The 22,871-nt window shown below is 36.7% G+C and overlaps 1 protein-coding gene across 3 annotated transcripts in view; it reads right to left on the bottom strand.

The window, feature by feature from the left end:
- The window catches only part of BDP1 (B double prime 1, subunit of RNA polymerase III transcription initiation factor IIIB), a 100,730-nt gene that overhangs the window by 45,390 nt on the left and 32,469 nt on the right, over window positions 1-22,871 (bottom strand). For all 3 annotated transcript variants that reach the window (XM_060093011.1, XM_060093012.1, XM_060093013.1), the window contains 13 exons: window positions 21,795-21,954; window positions 19,582-19,673; window positions 18,480-18,675; window positions 17,205-17,338; window positions 14,066-15,110; window positions 12,949-13,136; window positions 12,277-12,499; window positions 10,602-10,780; window positions 9,679-9,883; window positions 7,998-8,134; window positions 5,980-6,181; window positions 5,532-5,722; window positions 4,083-4,470 (listed from right to left, as the gene is read on the bottom strand). In XM_060093011.1, coding sequence (XP_059948994.1) covers window positions 4,083-4,470; window positions 5,532-5,722; window positions 5,980-6,181; window positions 7,998-8,134; window positions 9,679-9,883; window positions 10,602-10,780; window positions 12,277-12,499; window positions 12,949-13,136; window positions 14,066-15,110; window positions 17,205-17,338; window positions 18,480-18,675; window positions 19,582-19,673; window positions 21,795-21,954 — 3,340 coding nt within the window. The remainder of the gene's footprint in view (window positions 1-4,082; window positions 4,471-5,531; window positions 5,723-5,979; window positions 6,182-7,997; window positions 8,135-9,678; window positions 9,884-10,601; window positions 10,781-12,276; window positions 12,500-12,948; window positions 13,137-14,065; window positions 15,111-17,204; window positions 17,339-18,479; window positions 18,676-19,581; window positions 19,674-21,794; window positions 21,955-22,871) is intronic.

The raw sequence follows: 22,871 nt of genomic DNA, 5'->3' as shown, positions 1-22,871 counted from the left end.
TCATACACATGACCCACCAAGGCAATTACTCTCTCCCACAACCCCAAAACCTGTATGATTCTTCACAGCGATGAATGGCCATGTAAAAAAATGAGTCCACTCACATTTACTCTTCATTTAGCAGGCTTATTTCAAAGATCCCTACAGTCTGGGGGTTAAAAACACTAAGATTTATCTCCTAGACTATAAACAAGGGAGTCTGGCTCCTATTCCCTTATTAACAGAGAGATGAGTATAAAAGACTGTGATTCAGTAGAAACTGAGCAGTCAAGTTTGAAAATCTACCTTTGAGACGTTTATTATAGTAACACCTATGTGTTCTGTGTCTGTCTGCTCAGATGCAATTAGAGAAAAATCTTTGCTAATATCCTATAGGCCTGGGATGAATTTTAAAAGTTCAAGTGATTTGAAAAGACAAAATATTTTCTGAAAAGCTGGGATTGGGGGGATAATGGGAATATTCTAGGTAACTGAAAGTTGGTTCTGTAAGCACTACACAGTTTCAAAGCTTTATTTTTTTAACAGCTTTATCTAGATATAATTTACATTCCATACAACTCACCCATTTAAATTGTATAATTCAATGTTTTTTGGTGATGCAAGCACAGATATGTACAACCATCAACATAGTTACTTTTAGAACATTTTCATCACTTCAAAAAAGAAACCCTTGATCTACTTTTTGTCTCTATAGATTTTCCTATTTTGGACATTTCATATTAATGGAATCATATAATATGTGATTTTTTTGTTAACTGGTTTCTTTCACTTAGCATAATGTTTTCAAGGTTTCAAGGTTCATGTTGAAGTATATATCAATATTTTAGATCCCTTTATGATTTAATAACATGCCATTGCATTTCAATGCTTTTTAAAGGGGACATTTTTCTAACGTATAAACAAATTTCCCTGCCTTAGTAAACTGGCCATTAAGAATACAATTTAAGCTTTCCTTGCTCAATTATTATAATCAATGCTATTTAAGAAGGCATTCTGTGGGGCTTCCCTGGTGGCATAGTGGTTAAGAATCCGCTTGCCAATGCAGGGGACACGGGTTCAAGCCCTGGTCCAGGAAGATCCCACATGCCGCGGAGCCACTAAACCCATGTGCCACAACTACTGAGCCTGTGCTCTAGGTGTTCTAGAGCCCTAGGGCTCTAGAGCCCATGTGCCACAACTCCTGAGGCCACATGCCACAGCTACTGAAGCCCGTGTGCCTAGAGCCCTGCTCCACAGCAAGAGAAGCCACCGCAATGAGAAGCCCGCACACCGCAACGAAGAGTAGCTCCCACTCTCCGCAACTAGAGAAACCCTGCACGGAGCAACAAAGACCCAACACAGCCTAAATAAATAAAATAAATTTAAAAAAAAAGAAGGCATTCTGTATTAATTCAGGGATATATCCTAGAATGTGATTTTCAGAAGTTAATTTCTAGTATTAGTTTTCACGAGCAATTTGCCTTTCACACAAAGAAATTGTAAAATACATAACATATAGCTAAATGAATTTTCATGCAGTGGTAACCAGCCATCCTTGCACAAAATTAACTTTCCTTTTACCTTTTCTTGGTTACAACCAAAGTTTAAATTCATTATCTTTACTTTGAACTTTAATTACAAGAAACCACTGCACATCATTTTTATTTAGCTTCAACCATTCCAACTAACTTTATAACATTTAGCATGGTATTATTAACAATGAATAAAAAAAGGTGAGTTTGGAATTCCACTTGTAATTCAAATGGCTTTTGAATCTACCATGAATACAAAACTGATTCAGATATGATGCTCTATAAGCAAAATAAGTTACTGAAAATTGAGGCAGAAGAGAAAACTTTGAAGTTACAAAGTTAGACCAAGAGGCAAAAGAGTAAGGAGCTTTCATAATAAAGTAAGTTGAAGTAATATGTTCCTCTACCTCACATCCATTAGGATGGCTACTACCAAAAAAAAAAGGGGGGGGCTTCCCTGGTGGCACAGTGGTTGGGAGTCCGCCTGCCAATGCAGGGGACGTGGGTTCGTGCCCTGGTCCAGGAGGATCCCACATGCTGCGGAGAGGCTGGGCCCGTGGGCCATGGCCGCTGAGCCTGCACGTCCGGAGCCTGTGCTCCGCAGCGGGAGAGGCCATGGCGGTGAGAGGCCCACGTACAGCAAAAGAAAAAAAACAGAAAAAACAAGTGTTGGTAAGGATGTGGAGATGTTGGAACCCTCGTACACTATTGATAGGATGGTAGAATAAGGCAGCTGCTATGGAAAACAGTATGGGGGTTGCTCAAAAAATTAAACATCAATTTACAATTTACTATATTATCCAGCATTTCCACTTGCAGAATTGACAGCAGGGATTAGAAGAGATATTTGTATACCCATGTACATAGCAGTGTTCTTCATTAATAGCCAAAAGGTGGAAGCAACCCAACTGTCCACTGACAGAAGAATAAACAAAATGTGGTACTGTATATACTGAATGGAATATTATTTAGCCCTTAAAAAGGACATCCTGGACTTCCCTGGTGGCACAGTGGTTAAGAATCTGCCTGCCAATGCAGGGGACACAGGTTCAATCCCTGGTCTGGGAAGATTCCACATGCCGCAGAGCAACTAAGCCCACGCACCACAACTACTGAGCCTGTGCTCTAGAGCCCATGAGCCACAACTACTGAGCCCGTGCACTACAACTACTGAAGCCCGCGCACCCTAGAGCCCACGCACCACAACTGAGCACATGCGCTGCAACTATTGAAGCCTGCGGGCCTAGAGCCCATGCTCCACAACAAGAGAAGCCACTGCAATGAGAAGCCCGCAAACTGCAACAAGAGTAGTCCCTGCTCATCGCAACTAGAGAAAGCCCGTGTGCAGTAGCGAAGACCCAATGCAGCCAGAAAAAAGAAAAAAAAAGGGACATCCTGACATATGCTACAGTATAGATGAACCTTGAAAGCATTATGCTAAGTGAAATAAGCCAGTCACAAAAAGGACAAACACTGTATGATTTCACTTACATGAGGGACCTAGAGTAAGTGGTTGCCACAGGCTACAGAGGAGGGAATAATCAGAATTATTGTTTAATAGGTACAGAGTTGTAGTTTTTCAAGATGAAAAAAAGTTCTGTGGATGGATGCACTTAATGCCACTGAACTGCAGGCTTTAAAATGGCTAAGACAGTAAATTTTATGTTACCTGTAACTTACCACAATTAAAAAAAGAGAGAGGGCCTCCCTGGTGGCACAGTGGTTAAGAATCCACCTGCCAATGCAGGGAACCTGCGTCCTGATCTGGGAAGATCCCACATGCCGAGGAGCAACTGGGCCCGTGTGCAACAACTACTGAGCCTGTGCTCTAGAGCCTGAGCACCACAACAAGAGACGCCACCGCAATGAGAAGCCTGCGCACTGCAATGAAGACCCAACGCAGCCAAAAATAAAGTAAACAAAATAAATAAATTTATTTTTAAAAAAGAGAGGGCTTCCCTGGTGGCACAATGGTTGAGAGTCCGCCTGCCAATGCAGGGGACGTGGGTTCGTGCCCCGGTCTGGGAAGATCCCACATGCCGTGGAGCGGCTGGGCCCGTGAGCCATGGCTGCTGAGCCTGCACATCTGGAGCCTGTGCTCCACGATGGGAGAGGCCACAACAGTGAGAGGCCCGCGTACCGCAAAAAAAAAAAAAAAAAAAAAAAGAGAGAGAGAGAGAAAGAGAAAGAAATATGTCCCTTCTACATTCTCTACCAACCAGAGCTTAACTTGAGCTTACCACAAAGAGTTAATAGAAAACATCTGCCAAGTTTTTTTTTTTTTTAATTAACCAGAAAGGAGATTAAGTAGCCCCCAGATACAAGTGAAATTAGATTTCTCTCAGTATTGTTATACTGATTACCTTGTGCCGGGCCTGGGTTGCAGGGGCTGAGTAAACACAGGAGATCACACAAGCCTATTTCTACTGATTTCCTAGGCTATGCAGCAGGCCCCAAACAAATTACTCTAATAATCTTCAAATCCTAATAATCACTAAGAGAAGAGATAATGATCCACTAAAAGCAAAAAACAAGTAAGATAAAGTTCCAAGGATTCAAAATTCAAACTACCTCTTCCATGGTTTCCTCAATCTGAGCAGAAACCGGTTCAGGAGATCTGAGACCAACAGGTACAAACACTGGAGCTTTGTTTACTTCTTCTGGAGCAAGATGATAGCTTTCTTCTTCATAGTCAGACTCAAAGTCTTCCGCATCATCTTCGTCTTCTTCCTGGGAAGCTCGAAGAGTCACCAGCACAGGCTTAGAAGCTCTAGGTTCCTTCTTAGAGGTCTTACTCCGAATTCGTTTTGATCCACGCCCTTTGGGGATGTTTGGTTTAATCTTTCGACGCATTCTCCTTTCACTACGATCTATCTTACATTCAGAGGCAGAAGAGAGAGCTGTTCTTCGATCCACAGCAATTTTAGAATAATTTGATTCTTTTAACAGTTGTGGAGAGCTAGAGGTTGAATCAAAATAGCAACATAGTCATTACATGCATAGCATAAGGATAATTTTAATGAAAACCCAACTTATAAAGTGAAATCTCAATTCAAGCCATTCACATAAAATGCTCACCACCCATTCTATCAAACACTAATGCTATGACAAGAATGAACAGAATTTACTGTTAGGATTTAGTTTCTCACTCAAAGTTAAATATTAGTTATCTACCTACAAATTTTTCACAGTAAGTTTTAAATTCTGAGCCATTTTCCCCCCTTGCTATTTAAGTGGTGATGAAATACAACACTGGAAATTATTAGAAGAAAATGGGATCAAGAACACTGGACCAGGGCTTCTCTGGTAGCGCAGTGGTTGAGAGTCCGCCTGCCGATGCAGGGGTCATGGGTTCGTGCCCCGGTCTGGGAAGATCCCACATGCCGCAGAGCGGCTGGGCCCGTGAGCCATGGCCGCTGAGCCTGAGCGTCCGGAGCCTGTGCTCCGCAACGGGAGAGGCCACAGCAGTGAGAGGACCACGTACCGCAAAAAACAAACAAACAAACAAAAACACTGGACCAATAAATACAGAATATGAGACTAAAAAGTGATACGGTTTATCCTACTGGGTAAACAGATTAGTTCAAAAGAAAAAAGGAGAATGAGGAAATCCAACAGAACAACATTTTTTAGAACTTAGGGTCCCTTCCACTTTCCTTGAAAACTGTGGAAGAAAGGTACCCTTCACTTGTGTTTGTGACTCCAATTTGAATCAGCACCCTAGTTATTTAGGTAATATGTACTACTCTTTTGTCAGGCTTCTGCTCATGTCTAATATACTCAACACCCAGAAATTTTAAATGTAGGAAAGAAAAATCTTTTTGAGAAGATCATAAAAAAAGGAAATTTTAGTAAATAAAAATCAAAAGTGGGAAAGAAACAGACCTGCCAATAAAAAACAACCAATACTTCTGTTAACAAACCATCTTTTTACTCTATCAGTAAGTTAGAGTAGGACATCCATTAAGAATAAGTTACTTGTATTTACTATTCTGAAGTACTTGTTAAATAAAACTTTACCTTGCTGGTTTACTGACATACTGCTCTTCGACAACTGAACACATAGAACTATCGCCTACGGTTTTCTCTCCAACACTTCCTGATGGTCCAACTTCTGATTGGGCATCTTTTTTTGCCAAACCAATCTCCTTGGAACCTACAGGACCTTTTCTTGCTGAAATCTCCAGAGATGTCAGAAACTCAGCTTTTCCCTTAAATTTAAGAAGAAACAACTAATATTACCATGGAAACAATCTGTATAGTAATTTGGTTTGGTAGTTTGGCCTAAAGCGCTAAGCTTACACACATATACACAAGTGATTGGTTTCTAAACTTTTATAATATTGGAAGGTCAATCAATTTTCATGAAAATAGTTATAGTACAAAAGGCAAAACTATTTCTTTAATGTTCTCCTTCATGATATTGATAAAATAGAGCCCACTAATAAATTATTTTTTTCAAACTTACTTTTTGAAGAAGCTGGGTGTCAGAATCTCCATGCTGCAGCAAATTATCTTCTGGCTTCCTTGCCTTACTCTGATCTGCTGTGTCTTTTCCTATGCCTGATTGCTCTTTCTTACCTTGTGCTCTTCCCAAATTTGGCTTAGCCTTTTGGAATTGCCTTCTTATCATTTGTGGTGGACTAGAAACATATGTTTTATGTTCATGTCTAGAATGAAATACAAATCATGTTGAAGAACAAAAATCAGAATTCCTGTTGATGTATCTGCTGTTAAACAATTTTGGGGCACAAACCAATTCTATGTTCGAAGGACTATATATAAATAGGCTATAAAACTAAACATATAAAATGAAACCACACATGCTGATATGAAAGAAAGAACATAGAAGCTTTTATAACTTCCATTTTCTATATAGCCTGGGGAATACTTTCACAATAATATTTCATCTTTTTTTTACTTTCATTCATTGATTCTGGTGTGTCGTTGTATGCTACTTTAAGTAATTTTCAGAGAAATAACTAGATACAAAACAAAAATGTCAGTAGTTGAAGATGGACTTCATAATGACACTTTAAACAAATGCTTCAACTGGGCTCTGAAGCATGAATAAATATACAATGGTCACAACAACCCTGGTCCTTCTGGTTCAAGAGCAGGCTTGAAAGTTAGAGTCTGTTCTCCTAACACATGCCTGTCACTTCATAGAAAAGGGTTTATTGACAGCCAGTGTCATAAGGATCTCAATATAACCCATTTGTATCTGCCAAATCAGAGAAAGACAAGGTTTTAACATTCAATACAGTAGCCATAGCTCCCAAGGCAACACAAACAGCTGCCTTAAGGTTTCCTGGAAAATATTTAATAATTGGCAAGGATCTGAATTAGCAAGTTTAAAACTAATATAAATCTGGATACTTATAAAGAAAAACTGGGTCTGTAAGTATCGATCATAAGTTCTCTAAAAGATCTGTATTAAAGACTAATCTTAAGTAATATTTGTAATAAATTACCTACAAGAGAAAGTAGTTATTTACATTTCCAAATGTTCCAATCCTGCTAAGTTCTTCCAGCAGTGAAATACCAAGGAAGTTCACAGGAAGTTCTAACAAAGTAATGATGCTGGTTAATACATTCCAGTGTAGGCTAATGTATTTGGGAAAACATGTTATATTTAACTTAAGTATAAGCTACTTACAATCAAGTGTGATTCTACAAAGGTACTTAAGAATAATATATATATATATATATATATATATATATATATATATATATATATATATATATAAGCTCAATGTGCTACTGGGGTTAAAAGGGGGTAAGAAACTGCTGGACATAAGAATAAGCTAACTTAAAACTATGCAGAATATATACTCTGAAGGAAGTATCAGTCATGATAAAGCTAAGAGCTTGAATAAACTTCATAAACAGAAAAGATTTTAAAAAGAGGGGTGGGTGGGTAATGGGTTTCTATACAGGAAATTTGAAAGTTAGATCCTCCTCATTAAAAATGCAAAGGCTGAGCATAAAATCTCTTGAAACATGTAAAGTTTCTTTCAGGAAGCTCTGCCTATAAACTACAGGAATTTGCTAGTCTTAAAGTCATAACTTCTGAAAACTTAAGTTTAAAAACTAAACTGCCGATGTTACTTTGAGCAAGCCATTTAAATCCTCTAGATCCATACAGTCAATTATAAATGAAGGCATTAGGAAAGGCTGACCTCAAAGGTCACGGTCTTTAAAGGCTCATTTAGAGTAAAACTCAAAATCCTTACAATGGTCCTACATAATCTGCGCTTCTCCCCACTCAGCCTTTACCTTTCATATATCTACTACTCTTCCTCTCTTCCCCTGTTTCACACTGGCCCCCTTTGCTGTTCAGCAGATTTAAACTATTCTAGTTTCATAATTACTTTTTTCTTTCATAAAACTTACTAAATGTGAAATTACATAAAATCTTTTATTCAAATATCCAACCTTTATCTTTGAAAAGTTTTATTCTTTTCTGATTAAAAGCAAACTCACCTTGTCTTTTCATCTGAAACATTTATTTTGTTAACATGAAGGTTTTCTAAAAGAACGTGACTCTGGTTTTCATACATTCTGCCTTCTGAAACTTTGGAGGATACAACTTCAATTTCCATTGCAATTTGAGAATTTGGCTGAAATGCAAAACTATATTAGTTTTTTGGTGTTTTTTTTTTTTTGCTGTACGCGGGCCTCTCACTGTTGTGGCCTCTCCCGTTGCGGAGCATCAGGCTCCGGACACGCAGGCTCAGCGGCCATGGCTCACAGGCCTAGCCACTCCGCGGCATGTGGGATCTTCCCAGACTGGGGCACGAACCCATGTCCCCTGCGTCGGCAGGCGGACTCTTAACCACTGCGCCACCAGGGAAGCCCAAAACTATATTAATTTTTTTTTCTTTTTAACAACAGAACATACCTCCTAAAATATTTTAATCATTAAGAAAGGTATTTAGGGACTTCCCTGGTGGCACAGTAGTTAAGAATCCGCCTGCCAATGCAGGAGACACGGGTTCAATCCCTGGTCCAGGAAGATCCCACATGCCGCGGAGCAACTAAGCCCATGTGCCACAACTACTGAGCCTGCGCTCTACAGCCTGCGAGCCACAACTACTGAGCCCGCGAGCCACAACTACTGAGCCCGTGTGCCACAACTACTGAAGCCCATGAGCCTAGAGCCCATGCTCCACAACAAGACAAGCCACCACAATGAGAAGCCCGTGCACAACAACAAAGAGTAGTCCCTGCTCGCTGCAACTAAAGAAAGTCCACGCATAACAACGAAGACCCAACGCAGCAATAAATAAATAAATTAATTAATTAATAATAATAAAAAGAAAGGTATTTAGTTTTTTAAAATGAAGTCTCAAACTTGAGTATGCAATGTTCATGTTTTGCTGCCCAAAACAAAATTGCCTATTCACAGAGAAAGTTTCAAAGATTACTGCAGTAATATGTTCACATAATGCTTTAAAAACTACAATAACCATCTGTTGTGAACCTTCCTCCCAAAAAGTTCAATGTGTTTTTTCTTCATTTCGGGGGGGTTTCAAATAAGGATTACAATCACTTTATTTTAAATGTAGATTTTCCCTTGGTAGAGAAAAGGACAGAAAAACAAGATCTGTTGAAATGGGCATTAAACTACTTAGATTTGTTTCTAATATCAGAAGATCCATCAATAAGAGATTGGTTAAACTGTCATTCCAAATAGCAGACTGTTACACAGCAGTTAAAAATGATGTATCTCCATATTTCATGACATGGAAAACCACTTAATATAATGAGTGAAAAACAGTAAGTCACAAAATAACATGATTACAATGATTTTATTATTTAAATTTACATGAGTATGCACACATGCATGCATGGAGATATATCCGGTAAGATATATCAAAAGGTTTTCAGTGGTTACCTCAGAGTGGTGAGACTAGGGGTAATTATTATATTATTTTGCATTGATTGAACATTTACACAATGACTAGGTTCATTAGTTAGGAAAAAAAAAATCTATTTTCATTAAAAAAAAATTCTACAATGGTAAATCTGAAACAAAACTAGACACGTTATGTATGAAGTAGAGTAAGTATCAGATGCCTATATTCTAAGCCAAGTCTGAGCTACCATTTGTTACTTTAATATGCATTAAAAGGCTTGATTTAATTACATAGCAATAACTCACCACAGTCAGGAATTTTTTAGTTTCATCTTTTTGTAGTGTCCTTTCTTCCTTAATTGTTTCTTTGGCTTCACTTTTTTCTATTACTTGTCTCTGTCCAAACTTTCTTAAGTTTGGACTGGGTCTCTGAAGTCGGCCCCTTACTGGTGCAGCAGTTTGGATAACGCTTTCCTTCATTTCTTGTTCGCAAGTGTTTATATGATAAGTCCTAGAAGAGGGGACAGGAGAAAAGAGAGAAAGCTTGATTGTAAAAAGATGAAAACTACTATAAAAATATAAAATTTGAATCTAATAAACTCTGTAAAAATATTTTGTACATTAAAGGAAAATTAAATTACTTTCTGATTATACCTCATTTTATAAAAAATAGTTATTTCAATTCTCAGAAGGTACTGAACTTATATGAGGTACCTACAATATTCAAATTCATAGTAATAGAAAGCACAATGGTGGCTGCCAGGGACTGGAGGTAGGGGGAATGGGAAGTTATTGTTTAATGGGTACAGAGTTTCAGTTTGGGAAAAAAAATGTTCTGGAGATGAATGGTGGTAATGGTGTACAACGATGTGAATGTACTTAATGCCATTGGACTGTACACTTAAAAATGGTTAAAATGGTAAATTTTATGTTATATGTATCTTACTACAATTTTTTAAAAGGTAATGAATACATACCTTATATACATATTTTAAATAAATGCATTGCTTTGTATAAGATCTGAAGCAGCTAACAGTGAATATAAGCAGGCAAGTGTTAAAAGGTGTTGAACTCAACCTGATTTTGTATTTTAGGCCATATGAATAGAAATAAACCAAGTATTCTTGATACTCACTTTCAAAATACATTAACACATTTCTTAAAAAAAATGAAGAACTATTTGAAATAATTCTCTTATTTTAGATTTTAATAAAACTATCACTGTTTACCCCATAGAGACAACTAATTCCTTTTCCTGGGCTTGTGTAGACTGAGACTCCTCTATAGGTTCACAAGAACTCGAAGGGGAAAGGTCCTTTTCAGTCTGTACATATGGCAATATCACAGCCTCCTCTTGACTGTGATCTGATTTGTCTTTTTCTGTTGATGTCATTAGGGGAGCCACATCCTAGAAGGTAGATTAAAAAAAAAAATTTCATCGAGGGTTGGTAAAAGTATAGGGAAATAGAAACTTCAATAAACTGTTAGAAAAATAAACTGATACAGTCTTTGTAGACAACAGGGTAATATCTATCAAGGATTTTAATTTCCAGCAATTCTACTTCTAGAAATATATCTTATAAAAACACTCAAATAACTATCTAGAAAATTATACACAAGGATATTTATTACAGCAATATAATAGCCCCCCAAAAAAGGAAAGAAAAAGAAAAGGAAAAACAAAAAATTGGAAACAAGACAAATCAGTAGGGAACTGAATAAATTATAATTTCTTTACAATGAAACTGTACAGTCATTTAAAAGAAGTTTAATTTCTATATACTGATCCAAAAAGATGTTCACGGACTTCCCTGGTGGCGCAGTGGTTAAGAATCCACTTCTTACATGCACCACGGATTGTACTTCACTGCTAATGTCCTGGAAATAAATCAGCACATATAAAATATTCCTTAAGCATGTCATACATTTCAAACAAAAGCCTATATTCTTCATACTGTTTTTAAGAATCCACTTCGCAGCAACGAAGACCCAATGCAGCCAAAAAAATACATTAAAAAAAAAAAAAAAAGACTCTGCTTCCACCACAGGGGACACAGGTTCAATCCCTGGTCAGGGAACTAAGATCCCACATGCCACATGGAATGGCCAAAAAATAAATTAATTAAATTAAATAATATAAAATAAATAAATAAATGAAAGTGGCGGGTTTTTTGTTTTTGTTTTTGTTTTTTTTGGCCATGCCTCGCAGCTTGTGGGATTTTAGTTCCCCAACCAAGGACTGAACCCAGGCCCTCAGCAGTGAAAGTGCAGAGTCCTAACCACTGGACCACCAGGGATTCCCATGATTTATCCTTTTTAAACATAAGATTAGGAGGAAAAAGTACAAATGTTCAAGCACAGTAAGAACTAAGCTAAGATGTAAAAGAAGAATTTTAATTCAAAAAAGTACTTCATATGTTTAAATGCTCAACTTATGAGTGTTGACGTTTCATTTCAAGGTTTTTGATGCTGTATCACACATCTTAATCTCTTATAGACCAAGTTAATCAAGTAAATAAAATAATCTCCTTTTAACTCATATCAAGCTTTTAACTTTTTATTTCACCTTCACAACAGAGTGAAATAAAGATGGACTCTCATTCTCATTTTTCCTGTGAAGAAACTAGTTGCATCATTTGGCTATGGTCACATAATGAATAAAGGTCAGAACTTGAACTAGAGCCTGGGCCTCTTAAAATCCTTCCCATGACACATTTGCCCACCATCAGAGATTCAAGATTCTTACACAAACCACATGGAACAATGAGGTACATTAAGTACAGCACCAATATCACACACAGCAAAAATTACATAAGGAAATACTTGCAAATTTTTAATTCCAATGTTTTACTTTAGTAATTATAATAACTAAAACAGAAAACCTCCATCTTAAATAACACTCACACGTTGAGAAGGGAGAGTTCTCATTTGTTCCCCATTCTGCTGTATCACAACAGTCCCTTTTTTATCAGCTTCCACTTTCTTCCCAGGTGCATGTTTTTCTGCTTCTATAGTCTCTCTTTTTGAGGCTGCTCTTGCTAAGTTTGGTTTTGGTCTTTTGAATCTACTTCTCACAAAAGGTGCTGGTTTCACTTCAACTGGCTTCTGGTCTTGAGGAAGAGATTTGCTTTTGGAACAAGGATTATCAAGCTTTAGGATGAAATGAAGGGGCAGTGGGAGTGGAGTCTTAGCACAACCTTAGAGACTGGCAGTAAATATTTAATTCTAATTCTTAACAGGAAAACAAATCGGACTATTTGGTAGATCCTGAAAAACATGAGTGGTACAATCCAGGTATAAGCCTAGGAATTATATCATCTTCGCACAAAGAAAATACAGGTTTGTCACACCTGTACTGACTTAAAAGTATGTCTTGTACACCATTTTGTATGTTAGTAATTCTCACAATCTGTCAGAAGGACCTCAAATCTCTCCCAGTCTTCCCCAAACCAGCTTAAAATTTTCAACACTATGCTATAGATGATATGTCTTAAAACCTTATTTAGTTTAACATAATCTGCAAATATAACTTTATATGCTTTCTCTTTACAGGCACACAGACCTATATACTTGTACCTTAAATTAATATCTGAAAACTGCTCTGGAACATTTGGAGATCGCATCCTCTGGTCTTCTATTTTATCAAGTTCAGAAGTCTGTGAAGAAATGTTCAAATGACTCAACTGACTTGTTATTTCCTTTTCAGAATTTCTTTTTTCTTCTACAGATACATGCACCACGGATTGTACTTCACTGCTAATGTCCTGGAAATAAATCAGCACATATAAAATATTCCTTAAGCATGTCGTACATTTCAAACAAAAGCCTATAGTCTTCACACTGTTTTTAAAAATCCAGAAGTTTGGGGAGTTTTAATTTTTAAGTAAAATAAAATTTAATTTACAAATGCTAAAACACAGAATTTGGAAAACTCTTCTTTCTATATTGCATATTATTATATGTTTTTTCCAAACTACAAATGCCATTACCTATCCAAAAAAAAGTTAGAAAACTGGAAAATGTTAGAATAGCTTCAACTTCAATTAACTGGAAACTTTTAATAAGATGAGCTTTTAAAAGTGGAGTGAAGGGCCTCCCTGGTGGCGCAGTGGTTGAGAGTCTGCCTGCCGATGCAGGGGATACGGGTTCGTGCCCCGGTCTGGGAGGATCCCATATGCCGTGGAGCGGCTGGGCCCGTGAGCCATGGCCGCTGGGCCTGCGCATCCGGAGCCTGTGCTCCGCAACGGGAGAGGCCACAACAGTGAGAGGCCCACATAACGCAAAAAGGAAAAAAAAAAAAAAGTGGAGTGAAGTGGGGTGGGACAGAAAATAAAGAGAAAAACTGATACAGATACGGTCAAAAGAAATCATTCCAGTGTATGTTCATACTAGAATTAGCACAAATTCAGTCCAATCTCTTATATTTCTTTTATCTAAGAGTAACTTTAAACTGACATTAAGAACCGTTAACTTTTCCACAATTATAAAATGTTTTCAATTATTTAAAAAAAAAAAGATTATATAATTTCTTTAAGGTCCTGAAACCCAGAATTTAGGACTGGGAAAGACATTATGCTTTTAGAGACTCTAAGTGTTGTTGGACTTAAGGGCAATAATCCTGGAATTATTTTGATATTTTTTTCTCTGAAAAAGTATTCAAAAAAATATTTTTAAAGGACAGAAAAATACATACTTTAATATTTAGTGAAGGCACAGCACTGCAGTCACCACTACCCCTCTGCAATGAATCTGTCTCAGTTTGTCTTGAGGTCCCAGTCTCCTCTGGTTCATTTTCCCTTAGAGAAATGTCTATTTTTCCAGTTTTTTCCAAATCTGCCACCTTTTCCTCAGAAGCACTGATCTCTTCCGATCGGCTTTTCCTAAAGGAAATTTCTCTTCCAGTTTCTTTCAAATCTGCCTCTGTTTCCTCAATGGTAGTCATATTTCCTGATACCTTTTCCATCAGGGAAATGTCTCTTTTTCCAGTTTCTTCCAAATCAATCTCCCTTTCCCCGGTGGCACTGATCCCCACTAGTACCTTTTCCCTTGGGGAAATTTCTATTCCAATTTTGTTCAAATCTGTCTCCATTTCATCATCTATAGCTTTGAGCTCTGAGGCCTTTTCTTGTGTAGGTATTTCTCTTCTTTCTGTTTCTTCTAAATCTGTCTCTACTTCTTCAGCGGCATCAATCATCTCCGGTATCTTCTCCCTGGGGGAAATCTCTCTTCCAGTTTCTTTCAAATCTGTCTTCACTTCACCAATAGTACCGACCTCCTCTGGGGCATTTTCCTGTAGGGATATTTCTCTTCTTTCAGTCTCTTCCAAATCTGTCTCTCTTTCCTCAGTGGCATCAGTCACCTTTGTTATCTTCTCCCTTGGGAAAACCTCTCTTCCAGTCTCTCTCAAATCTGTCTCCATTTCCACAGTGACATCAATCATTTCTGGTATTTTCTCCCTGGGAGAGATATCTTTTCTTTCAGTTTCTTTTAAATCTGACTCCATTTCCTTAGCAGTATTAGTCTCCACAGGTACCTTTTCCCTTGGTGAGGTTTCCAATCTTGCAGTTTCTCTCAAAGCTGTTGTCATCTCCTCAGAGGTAAGAACTTCCTTCGGTACCTCCTCTTCCTTTGAGAAAATTTCTCTTCTTCCAGTTCTTCTTCCTATATTTGGCTTTGGTTTCTGAAATCGAGTCTTTAGAATTTGAACTTGTTTATTTGCTTTATTATCCTCTTGAATACTGTTTAAAAAAAAAGATACACAATCAAATTGTAAACTAGACTGCCAACTGAAGAGATATGGTTGAGAAATCACTACTGAAAAACCAGGAATTCTCAAATAAAAAAAAAAAATTAACGAAGCACCAGGAATCTCTAGGCAAAATTTAAAAATTAAAGTAGAAAAAAAATTATATCCTTGGAAATTACAGTAAATTTTTTTAAAAATTAAATAAATTTATTATATAGAGACATATATACTGAGAAATTTATCAATAAGGTCAATTAGAGTAGCAGCTAATCAGGCCTAAACAGTCTCTTTCTAATTGTCATCCACATCAACCTTGGCAAATACTGGCTGAGAAAGACTCTCCAAGTCCTCTACATTGGAGCCAGACCAATCTGTGGCTGCTATTCCTACCTTTTCGCTCCTACTCTCCTTTATCCAGACATATGTCTTGCTGTAAGAGTTAAAGAACTCATTTATATGGCCAGAACTAACCAGGATCTCAAATAGCTAGGTGGAGGTATAATTTGAATAAGGCACAGTCTTATGACTTAAAACTAGGTCTGCCCCTCCTCACTTTTTAAAAACAATTTAAAATGAGATTTCCTGTACAGTCACTTCTCTAAAAGCTTGTGATTTCATAATACATTGTGGGAATGAAAGAAAAGAGTAAATAAACAACATTTTGCAGTCTGTTGAATGCTACTGGGCACACAACAATCACTATCTAGTATAAGCACCTTGTTCTTCAAAAAAGCAGCAGCATGCTCTGCTTTGTGCTTTATCATAATAATAGAGAGTAAAACCAATAAAAATATACAAATGAATGAAAGAGCACTTAGTGACTGGTTAAGATTTTGACCTCTGAGGCCCTTTTCTTGTGTAGATATTTCTCTTCTTTCAGTTTCTTACATAGCATCTTGAACAGTTCAAAGTGTTTGAGACTGGGGAGGAGGGAAACTGCCTACTGGATATAAACAGGCGTATGATTTGATAAAACACAGAATCTTAGAATTGTTTTTATGAATACTGGAGATTCAAAGGCCAGAAAGGTCACTGCCTTTGGAGAGGAAAGTTGCTGATATCAGACTGGATATTAGTTATGAACAATCCAGCAGGGTTCTAAAACCCAAAGGCCACTCAGGGAAAACTTGGTTTTCTACTAAGCCACATGAAAATGGAGTCTGGCTTAAACTAAAAAAATACAAACAAAATATCCAAATTGTCAGATATCTATAATTAATATTTGTATCAGAGATATGCAACAAGTAATGCAGTTGTACAGGCTTCTACCCAGAGTTTGTGTGGCAGAGAAGTAAAATAGGTTGGGGGTGTAGGGAGGGGGTACAAAGGATCAGAGAAAGAAGAGAGGAATAAAGGAATGTTTCTGTCTTCTAACAAAGATCTTTTGAGTAGTTCAGGAAACCTAGCTTTCACTCTCAGGTTAGGTAGTATTTAAACAGGCTCCTACAGCTATAATAAAGTATACAATAGGCCAGACTTTAAATGTAAAGATTGGTAAAATATAAATAATTGTTGAAACTAGATAGTAGGTACATGGGAGTCTGTTATTCTGTTCTCAGTACTTTTGTGCATTGAATATTCCCAAAAGGAAAAAAGTTTTAAAAGCACACTAATAATTCCATTGATCTGGTTTAATATCCTGCAGAGGGGAAACAACAAATTCAGAGAGCTTTGGCTATGGGAAGTAAGAGTTTTACTTAAAATTTACATAAACCTTAAATAAAGGTAATATGTGATCAATCTAATCCCAAAGAAACAAATATTAAGAGAGAAAGTAGCATTTTCACATCTGGATATAAACATGTAATTTACTATGCATGTGAAGTGATAATACTATCCATGTTAACTCAAGGTCTAATTTGTGATGGGTAAATCAATTCATCAAAATACCAATAAGTGAGAACTCAACACGAAGGCAATGATATAATAAACTGCCTTGAAAGGTGAATTTACACTTGTAAATATTATGTAACTTGATATACAGGTAACAAAATCAGTCTGATTTGCTATTTTTAAAAAATGATTAAGAATTTCTAAAACTTTACACATAATTCAACTATTATGTCATTAATAAGATGATGCTTACCTTAGACATTCATTAAGAGCCTTGGGCTCATCTGACTGCACATTTTGAAAAGAAGTATCTTTTTTTTCAGATTGTGATGTGATGTCTTCACAATCAAAATTTTTACATGCCTGATCTTCTATCTGTTCAGGAGTCTTAATAACAAACACATTTTTTAAAAAGTTTTAGGTCTCACAATGTAACACACATTTATAAAAGACTTCATTGAAAATTATGTATGACTTGAGTACAAGGAAAATGGTAAACATTTCAAAATTATAAAATGATATTCAAAAGACACTCTTTTTTTTGACAGGGGTGTGGGGTGGTGCCACGATGTGCAGCCTGCGGAATCTTACCTGGGCCCCCTGCAGTGGAAGCACGGAGTCCTAACCACTGGACCACCAGGGAATTCCCTAAAGGGCACCTTTTAATGTTTGTTCTTTAGGTATAGGAAATTTCACAAGCCACACCTTTTACCTCATCTCAAAGCCCCCATTCTTTTCCTCCTAATCAGAAAGCAAGTAACTGCTTCAGTCTGATCTGTTAAAATTATCCCTTGGGGTCTATCTTTCTAAATCTTTTTGATTATTACAATCACATTATAGACCCTGGGAATCATAATAGAAGAAATTCAAATCTCAAATCATGCCAACTCTAACTCTTATCACAAAGACCAGTTACTATGTAAATAATCTAAAATTTATCATCTTTGTTGTTGGAGTATTTTAGTAGGGAGTTTTTAACATTTTATTTTGTTTAAGTCAGTATTAAAATTCATATACCGGGTTTCCCTGGTGGCGCAGTGGTTGGGAGTCCGCCTGCCAATACAGGGGGCGTGGGTTCGTGCCCTGGTCTGGGAGGATCCCACGTGCCGCGGAGCGGCTGGGCCCGTGAGCCGTGGCCGCTGCGCCTGCGCGTTCGGAGCCTGTGCTCCGCAACGGGAGAGGCCACAGCGGTGAGAGGCCCGCGTACCGCCAAAAAAAAAAAAAATTCATATACCTAGCTATATTTTCAGAAGGGAAATATAATTCAAACACCTGCTGAGTGATGGGGGAAGGCAAGTCCAAACATGAGTAAGGTGAAAGCAGATGGTTCCTCATATAAATGCTTAAAATCAACAGAGCTGAGAGCTAAGTGCCTTCACAATTAGCAAAGCTGCTGGCTATGAGATTTGGGCATTAAATTTAAAGAACAATATACATAATTGCATACGGTATTGCTGTTTAAAAAGGGGGATGAAAGGAGGCTTATGTATTTGTTAAACAAAAAACTGGAGGGCATCAGAGTACTTACATCTCTATCGATACAGGACTCATTTTCATTCTTTTCTACACTGGCCCCAATTTTTTCCTGTGATGTAACAGTTTCTTTTCTTTCAGCAGCTTTACCTACATTTGGCTTTGGCCTTTGCAATAAGCCCCTCATTAGGCGTGCAGGTCTGAAAGCCTTTAGTTGATCATCTTCCTGAAGACAAATTTTTTCACTCAAACTAGAGTAATTACAAAGGAATAAAATCAATGGTTATTCTGAAGTCACATAATTACTTGTATATCACATACATGCTTGTTTTCAGTATTCTCTTCTCCCAGGTATAAATAAGTAAACCATCTGGAATACAAAATAATTCACAAGTGTCCTTAAGAACACCCTCAAAGATACACACACCTCTATACCCTCTATACCTTAATCCTCTAGAACATAGTCCTAAAAGCATGACTATGAAAAAAGCATTTTAAAATCAAATTGTCACCACAAAATTGGAAAAATCTATACCTGACAAGCATGGAATACTATTCCCCGCTCAGGACACCATTGTGTACATACACCTCCAGGGCACTGGACACAGATTATGGAATAAACATACAGTCCAGAATCCACTGGTTCAGATTTATATTGGAGCAGGCCTATTCTAGATCTCTACTCCAAGTTAAAGATTCCCCACCGCCCTTTTTTTCTGGTCACACCATGCGGCATGCGAGATCTTAGTTCCCCAACCAGGGATCAAACCTGTGCCCCCAGCAGTAGCAGCACGGAGCACTAACCACTGGACCACTAGGGAATTCCCCTAAATATTCCCTTGGGAAACCCCTTGCTATAAATAAAATTATCCAGAAACATATATATTAACCATTAATTTATCTAACAAGACTTTGTTAAAATCTTGTTAGTAAGTTGAGGGAGAAATGTAATTGCTCACCAGTGGATCCATACTATAATTTATTTCTACAATACCAAGCATAAAGAGCATTATTAAAATGTTTCAACAATCCCTATAGTTAAAAATGGACTTAAGTACACTAGCTGAAAATAAAATGCAGACATTATTAAGTAGAAAATAAGTCATTACAATCATTCCTAAGAGTTACTATTTTTATTCTATTTCCTAAATACTTACTTAGATGCAGTGTCAGCTTCCGGATTCTCTTTCTCTTTATTCTCCATTCGAGAAATACCAAGTGTATTCATTTTATCCGTTTCCATATGATTCTATGAATTTAATTTTTAATATTTTATCTACTTAACATAAAGTTCAAGCTTTGTAATAATAAATGGAAATTAAAACAATAAAATTTCACTTTTTTGTACTTCTAATTATTAAAAGAGAGTTGTTAAAATCATAAAGGCAGATGAGAACCTTTTAAGCATATAATCTCATACGTCACTGATAGAAGCACAAATTGGTATATCCTTTCTGGAAAGCCTTTTGCCAACATGAATCAAGAACTTTAATAATGTTCATATTCTTTGACCCAGTAATATCATTTCTAAGACTCTACTCTAAAAAAATATCTAGACAAAGATTTAAGTACAAGGATGTTCACTGGAACATTATGCAAAACAGCAAATGCTGTAAACTGACAAAATATCCAATAATGAATAAATGGTTAAATAAATTCAGTTATACCCATTGATAGAATATTATGAAGTCACTAAAAACCATGTTTTCAAAAGATATTTAATGATATGGAAAAATATTTATGAAATGTTAAAATACTAGAGAAGGATACAAAAGTGAATTAATACTACTACTCAAGAATGTAGGGCTTCCCTGGTGGCGCAGTGGTTGAGAGTCCGCCTGCCGATGCAGGGGACACGGGTTCGTGCCCCGATCCCGGAAGATCCCACATGCCGCGGAGCGGCTGGGCCCGCGAGCCATGGCCGCGGAGCCTGTGTGTCCGGAGCCTGTGCTCTGCAACGGGAGAGGCCACAGCAGTGAGAGGCCCGCGTACAGCAAAAAAAAAAAAAAAAAATGTAAAAGAAAAGCTGGAAGGATATAGTCTAAAAGGTTGGTTGCATGTAGATAATAAAATTAACTTTTGTTTTAATTTTTACATGAATCTGTATTTTCCCAATTTTCTAGAATTTAAAAACATCTCATAAGATTATAATAATAGTTATATTATTAAGATTAAAAAGATTTCACGTAAGAGGGAAAAAGACTAAAATTTAAAAAATTATTTTAGCAAAAATAAAACATTTTTAATAATATAATGCTGGCAAGGATAAAAGGAAACAGGAACATTCATTTAATGCTTAAAGCAATGTAAATAGATTCTGGTTTTTTTTGTGTGTTTTTTGTTTTTTTTGGTCACAGGGCTTGTGGGATCTTAGTTCCCCAACCAGGGATCGAATCTGGGCCCAGGCAGTAAAAGCGTCCTAACAACTAGACCTCCAGGGAATTCCCAAGATTCCTTTTTTTGACAGTTTGACAATGCCTAACCAGAGCCAAAAAATATTTAAAATTCTTTGGCACATTAATCCCACCACCTCTGGAAATCTATTCTTTGCCTGTTTACAAAATTGTTTGCTTTTATTTACAAGGGTTAAAAAAATGGAAACAACCTAAACATTAGAGAAATGGTTTGGTAAATTAATAATAATGTTAACCTGATGCAGCTATTAAAAAGATCAATTAACCCCAAGAAAGGTAAATGGACAGTTTCAGAGAAAAATGTTTTAAATGTTATATATGGCTAAAAACTACAAAAATGTTTACTTCCATAAAAAGAGAAATAAAATTTATGAAGGACAAACAGAGGAATATTCTGTATATGGATAAGAGGGTTGTGGTTATAATTTTATTATAGCTGGTTTAAAAAATATTTTGGGGCCTCCCTGGTGGCGCAAGTGGTTGAGAGTCCACCTGCCGATGCAGGGGATACGGGTTCGTGCCCCGGTCTGGGAGGATCCCATATGCCGCGGAGCGGCTGGGCCCGTGAGCCATGGCCGCTGAGCCTGCACGTCCGGAGCCTGCGCGTCCGGAGCCTGTGCTCCGCAACGGGGGAGGCCACGACAGTGAGAGGCCCGCATACCGCAAAAAAAAAAAAAAAAAAAAAAAAATATTTTGAATAAGTATTTTATATAAGTAAACAAAAGACATATTTGTTACTACTAAGGATCTGTGAAATGATATATCCTATATTCTAAAGAAAATGTATACAACATGAGACTAGTAAGACAAATTTAATATTAATGTGTGAAGTTCTCATATCTTGGCTTTACTATTGGTAACATTACTTTGTAATTACAAGTTAAACATTTTTATTCCAAACTATTTAGAAAAAATACTTTATAATTTTAATTTCCATTAAGTCTCTTATTCCATACCTTTTCAACTGAAGTTTCTGTATGTAAACTCTTGTTCTCTGCATCTGTTTTCCCTTGTGAAAGAACTGATTTCTTCCCAACTGCCCTTGATAAATTGGGTTTAGGTCTCTGGAGTCGTCCTCTTGTCATCGGTTTAATACTTTCTGTTTGATCAGTTCCCCTAGAAAATTAACATTATTTAAATTGTACCAACATGCAGGCATATTCAAAAGAAATTCTAGAAAATTCTTTAAAAATCCATTCACAGCTAGAAAAGAACTCCTTTAAGCTTACTTACAATAAATGTATCAAAGAAGACTGAACAAGAAGAGCAATGAAGGGTAACTAATTTGTTTTATCAGATGTTAAAAATATACTACTTAGCAGAAATAATTAAAATATTGTGGTACTAACACATGAATAACAGATAAATGAAACACAAAAGAAAACTGAGATGATGACTCCAAAATACATGATTTTAGTATACAGTAAAGTTAGCATTTCAAAATAGAATAAGATGACCACAAAAATAATATATTTTTAAAAATAAATGTTAAATTAAATTAACGGTGATGGGAAAACTAGTAATACTGGGGAATAAAATAAAATTAGCTCCATTCCTTGCACTGTACTCACAATATATTCTAAATGGATCTAAGATTTAAGTGAAACCATAGAGAAAACATGAATGAATTCTTATGTAACTTTGAGGTGGAGTAAGCCTTTCTAAAACTTGATTAAAAGATCAGGAGCCATAAAAGAAAAAAAAAAGGAGAGAGATCTGACAACATAAAAATCAAAAACTTTTACATGGCCAAAACATGTCATAAGTCAAACTACAAACCAAGAAAACATGTTTCACAACTCATATCACAAGGCTAATAACCTCTCTAAAATGTAAAGACCTCATACAGAACAATACCAGTAACTCATTAGAAAACTGGACAAAGGATACAAACTCACAAAAAAACAAAATAAAAATAGGTTTTAAATGTGAAGAGATGCTCAGCTTCACTCCCAATAAGAAATGTACAAATTAAAAGTAGAGTGAGCTGGACTTCCCTGGCAGTCCAGTGGTTAAGACGCCACGTTTCCAAC

Source organism: Mesoplodon densirostris, chromosome 3 (genome assembly GCF_025265405.1).
Source record: "Mesoplodon densirostris isolate mMesDen1 chromosome 3, mMesDen1 primary haplotype, whole genome shotgun sequence".
NCBI lineage: Eukaryota > Metazoa > Chordata > Mammalia > Artiodactyla > Ziphiidae > Mesoplodon > Mesoplodon densirostris.
This window is presented reverse-complemented; position numbering and strand designations above follow the sequence as displayed.